General features: G+C 46.3%; 1 protein-coding gene across 1 annotated transcript; it reads left to right on the top strand.

Annotated features, from left to right (window-relative positions):
• Positions 1-1,733: 1,733 nt before the first annotated feature.
• Positions 1,734-2,480, top strand: LOC311248568 (SPRY domain-containing SOCS box protein 4-like; the record flags this gene model as incomplete). The annotated part of the gene is made up of 1 exon (XM_084339431.1): positions 1,734-2,480. One exon carries the CDS (start codon positions 1,734-1,736, stop codon positions 2,478-2,480), a length of 747 nt encoding a protein of 248 aa, XP_084195557.1.
• Positions 2,481-5,938: the final 3,458 nt, after the last annotated feature.

The following is a 5,938-nucleotide window of genomic DNA, read 5'->3' as shown; positions in this document are numbered from 1 at the left end:
CACCTCTTCTCTCCAACTCTGTGACTCCGCCTCTCACTCCGCTCCAATCACAGACGTCGTCTACCCAGCCTCTTCTTGGTCTTCCACTCACAAATATATTCAGAGAAAGTCAGCAGTAATTACATATTGGAGACAATAGTTGGCAGAAAGTGGAACTGTGAGAACACAATATACTTCACACTGACAACAGTCACTTGTTTGTGTGTGTATGTGTGTATGTATGTACTGTATGTTTTGTTGTTTTCATAACAAACAAGACACATTAGCTCAACAACTCTCTCTCTCTCTCTCTCTCTCTCTCTCTCTCTCTCTCTCTCTCCCTATCTGCTCTCTCTCTCTCTCCTATCTCTCTCTTTCTCTATCTCTACCTTATCTCTCTTTTCTCGCTTTCTCTCTTCTCCCTCTCTCTCCCTCTCTTCTCTCAATTAAATTCAATTTATTGACATGGGAAACATACGTTTACTTTGTCAAAGCCAAACAAAACAAAACAATCAAACAGAGAAAACTAAAAGAAATCAGTACAGTACAGAAATAATTGTGTGTGATTGACAGTATTTATGGTGGTTGTAGTCCACTGGATGTAATTTTCTTGTCACAGCAGCTCACAAATCTTGCTGCTGTGTTTGCACATTGTTGTATTTCTCCCAGTTGTCTCTCTCTATCTCTTTCTCTCTCTCTTTCTCTCCCTCTCTCTACTCTCTCTTCTATCTCCTCTCTTTTCTCTCTCTCTTTCTCTCTCTGTCATCTATCTCTCTCTCTACTAGTGATGCACGATATATCGGCCGCCGATATAATATCGGCCGATATGGCCGTTTTTTTACACATCGGTATCGGACCGATATCAAGATAGGGCCGATATAAAAAAATAAAAATAAAAAAAAAATGTTTTTTTTTTTTTTTTTTTATATAAATCTTTTTTTTTTCTTTTTACATGTTTTGGCCTTAAATAGTTTCAAAATATCAGTCATTTCTGAAAATAAGTTACAAAAGTAAAAAAATTATGCGTTTTGGAAAATAGCTCTTTATTTGATTATCATAAAAAAGTGTTTTCTATACAGAGATATCGACATCGGTAAATATCGGTATCGGCCAGAACAGCAATATTAATATCGGTTATCGGTATCGGCCACAATTTTCACATCGGTGCATCACTACTCTCTACCCTCTCTCTCTTTTTTCTCTCTTTCTCTCTCTAACCTATCTCTCCTCTCTCTCTCTCTCTCTCTCTCTCTCTCTCTCTCTCTCTCTCTCTCTCTCTCTCTCTCTCTCTCTCTCTCTCTCTCTCTCTCTCTCTCTCTCTCTCTCTCACACACACACACTACCACTGATGTATCTCTCTCTCCTCTCTCCCCAGGGCTGTAAAGAGCCTCTCTCTCCGTAACCCTCCATGGAATGAGACAGGACTGTGTGCCTCATCACCATCATCATCACATACCCTTCCTCCTCCTGTTCCTCCTCCTCCTCTGCCCCTCCAGCACCTTCTGGGAACGCCCTCCACCACCTTCCGGGAACGCCTGTGGACCTTGAGAAAGCTCACTTGTCTGGGATCCTCCGGGAGGACCTGCTCATTGAGAAGCTTTTCTCCCGTCCAGACTTTTTGGGAAAACCTTCCGACATCCACAACGCTCCGATGAGGTAACGGCAGGCTCCGCACAGGACGGTACCCACCCAAACTAACACTCCCCCCCCTCCCCCTTTCCTCTCCCTCCTCCTCCTCCTCCTCCTCCTCAGCCATGGGTCAAAAGATCTCGGGCGGGATCAAATCCGTGGACGGACGCGGAGGGGACAGCGCCGGCGCCTCGCCGTCCTACCGCCCCTCCGCCCGGCGGCACCGGCACCCCGAGCTGCGCGGCCCGGACTTCTCCAAGCCGCCGCGGCTGGACCTCCTGCTGGACATGCCGTGCGCCGGGCCGGACTCGCAGCTGCGGCACGCCTGGAACCCGGAGGACCGCTCGCTCAACGTCTTCATCAAGGACGACGACCGCTTCACCTTCCACCGCCACCCCGTGGCCCAGAGCACGGACTGCATCCGGGGCCGCGTGGGCTTCACCCGGGGCCTCCACGTCTGGAGGGTCCTCTGGCCCGCTCGGCAGCGGGGGACCCACGCCGTGGTGGGCGTGGCCACGTCCGAGGCCCCCCTGCACTCCGTGGGATACACGGCGCTGGTCGGGTCGGACTCCGAGTCGTGGGGCTGGGACCTGGGCCGGAACCGGCTCTACCACGACAGTAAGAACCGCGCCCAGAGCTCCCTGCCCTCGTACCCCTGCTTCCTGGAGCCGGAAGAGGCCTTCTCCCTGTCGGACTCCCTGCTGGTGATCCTGGACATGGACGAGGGCACGCTGAGCTTCGTGGTGGACGGACAGTACCTGGGCGTGGCCTTCAGGGGCCTGAAGGGGAAGAAGCTGTATCCCATCGTCAGCGCCGTGTGGGGGCACTGCGAGATCACCATGAAGTACGTCAACGGCCTGGACCGTAAGTAGCCTCAGCGTTTCTGTCTGTGGTCTGTGAGCCTCCAGGCGCTCTGTTGCCTTTGATGTTGCTGCTAGAGCTAGATATACTGTAGCAACTGTTGGGTAGAGGAAGGTCATGATGATGATGATGATGATGATGATGATGGTGATGATGGCGATGATGATGATGGTGATGAGGGTGATGGTGATGATGGTGATGATGGCGATGATGATGATGGTGATGAGGGTGATGGTGATGATGGTGATGATGGTGATGATGATGGTGATGATGGTGATGGTGATGATGGTGATGGTGATGGTGGTGATGGTGATGATGGTGATGGTGGTGATGGTGATGATGGTGATGATGATGGTGATGATGGTGATGGTGATGATGGTGATGATGATGATGAGGATGGTGATGATGATGGTGATGATGATGAGGATGGTGATGATGCTGATAATAGCAATGATGATGATGATGAAGAAGAAGAAGATGATGATGATGAAGATGATGATAGTGATAATGATGATGGTGGTGATTATGTTGTTGTTGTTGTTGTTGTTGTTGTTGTTGTTGTTGTTACTAAAGAGTCCTCTGCTTCAGAAGAAACTCAAAAATATATCTAATTTATTTTGCACACATTTGCCAAAACAATCCCATTTGGTTTGAGAGCGATTGTGAGTTAATGAATTTCATTAATCATCTGCTGGACATGTTCTCCATGTGATACAGGTATGGACAGAGGGGAGAGAATAGTTTATATTTGCACCAACGTGCTGGATAGTAAGTGATGATGATGATGATGATGATGATGATGATGATGATGATGATGATGATGATGATGATGATGATGGTGATCATGATGATGATGATGATGATGGGGCGACAGTGGCTCAGGAGGTAGAGCAGTCGTCTGGTAATCAGATGGTTCCCGGTTAGATTCCGGCTCCTCCCGGCGAAGTGTCGAAGTGTCCTTGAGCAAAGACACTTAACACATTGGGGACGAAGCACGGATATCTCCGTGTTTCGATTCCACCCGTTGTGGACAGAAGGACGGATATATATCCGTCGCAAGTTGTTTTGGCTTTTATTCCATTTTAATAACCTATTCAAGGTCGCCGAGCTGCACTGCAGATGTACCCTACTCTTTGAATTCGCCAAAGTGCAATACCGGCCAGATCCTCTTAGGTGCGCTATCGCGATAATAGTGTTCCCTGTGGCAGAAGTTGTCTTCTTTTTTTTTATCTCTAATGTCGTTTTCTACTCATCTGAAGCGATAGCTATTGTCTGTTCCACGGAATACCTTTTGGATCGCGGATTTCACTATGCAATAAGGGGATTTATCATCAGCCAATGGACATATCGATCTACCAGATGGCGATCGATAACGGGGAAATGCTCGGGGGGATCCAACCGGCTCATGGTAAGATCTTTTTCACGTAAAGTACAACCCGATCGGGCATTGTTTTGATAGCCATCCAGGCGATCAGCCTATGTGGCTACTATTGGTAATCAATAATAAGAAACGACGTCCCCCGCCCCCCCCCCCCCCCCCCCCCCCCCCCTTTCATGCATACATGCTTGAGGATCGTGCCGATCATATGCAGTTTGAGTTTTAACTGTAGCATCTGTATAACGGAAATGCCATTGGATATAACGTTAGTAGCTATTAGCCCTTTATCTAGCCTTCCAGGAAATATACTAGACCAAATGCTGTATAACGCTTATATTCACGGCGCTATAAAATGAGAACGTATTGATGATTTTTTTTTCTTTAAGCCATTTTGAAGGGACGGTTTATGGATTCAATTGACAATGATAATGGACAGATAGCAATACTATAAAGTAGGGATGCTCGATATTGGCTTTTTTACCGATACCGATATACCGATATTGTCCAACTCTTGAACTCTTACCGATATCAACCGATATCAACCGATACCGATATATGCAGGGTTTCCCCCCGCAAAAAATGGAATAATTTCAGGTAATTAACATTACATATCTCTTGTTGTGGAATTAACACAACATTATGCATACTTTTGACAATAAATAAAACCATAATTTGTTCTTACTTGCTTGCCTGGGTAAATAAAGGTTATAGAAATGTAAAAAAAAAAACATTATTATTTTTTTTAAACCGATACAGATATTTTCCGATATCACATTTTAATGCCGATATCGGCCGATAATATCGGTAGGCCGATAATATCGGACATCCCTACTATAAAGTATATATTTAGCTCTACAAACAGCCCCACGTCTGTTTACATTTGCTGTTCCTCTAGAGATTTATTAGACTCATCCCAGTGGCCGCAATTGTGTTAACCCCTAACTGCTCCTGATGAGCAGGTTGGCACCTTGCATGATCGCCTCTTCTGTCGGTGTGTGAATATGTGAGTGAATGTGAGGCATAAGTTGAAAAGCACTTTGGATAAAAAAAATTGCTATATAAATGCAGTCCATTTACCATGATGAAGATGAAGCCAGTCAGTAGCCAGATAGTCTGCCAGTCATCATCTACCCACCCAGCCACTCAGGAGCCAGATAGTCTGCCAGTCATAATCTACCCACCCAGCCAGTCAGGAGCCAGATAGTCTGCCATCACCAGGCGCAACAAGAACCTCCGCTCCAAGTCAAGCAGACTCAGGAACAGCTTCTTTCCCTCAGCTGTCATCTCCCAAAACTCTGTGCCACATTGACAGCCAGAACTCAGACTCCATTGTCTCCACCCTAAGCTCTGTTACCCATACTGTACGAACATTGAACTCTGTTGCTTTCACTGTCTACAATGTAATCATTGTAATCATAATAATCATAACTACCTACCTCATACTATGGTTTACCCATATAACTCGGTATGATAGCATGTACAGTAATGTAAACTGGGTATAAATAAACATGTACATTATATATTACTATTGCACTTTACTGTTACATTTGCACTCTGGATGCCAAACCTCTTTTCGTTGTACTGTAATAATTAATAATAATTCATTACATTTATATAGCGCTTTTCTCAGACTCAAAACGCTTTACAACGTAGGGTTAGGGAAATTGCCTCCTTCATCACCACTGGTAGCACCCAACCTTGTGCTACGCAGGCTCAATGGCTGCCATACACTGGCACCTGGCACACATCACACTACACAATGGCTGAATTCAGTCAGGACCTCGGTTTAGCGTCTCATCCAAAGGATGGCACTCGCAGGGGCATTGTAACAGGGATATTGTTACTGAAAAGTCCAGAGGACAGAGTGCCCCCTGCTGGACAACAACACAATTTACTTGTGCTGTATGATGACAATACTTGTTTAATCTAATCTAATCTAATCCACCCACCCAGCCCAGTCAGTGGCCAGATAGTGTGCCATCCCTCCTCTCCCCACCCAGCCCAGCCAGAGAGCCAGATGTTGGGCCACAGGGCACCAGGTGTCAAGGTGACCTGTCTCTGAGAGCTAGTCAGGCCAGCTGGTGAGTCGGC

The sequence above is a fragment of the Notolepis coatsorum genome (genome assembly GCF_963971535.1).
Source record: "Notolepis coatsorum genome assembly, contig: SCAFFOLD_1877, whole genome shotgun sequence".
NCBI classification, from domain to species: Eukaryota; Metazoa; Chordata; class Actinopteri; order Aulopiformes; family Paralepididae; genus Notolepis; species Notolepis coatsorum.
This window is presented reverse-complemented; position numbering and strand designations above follow the sequence as displayed.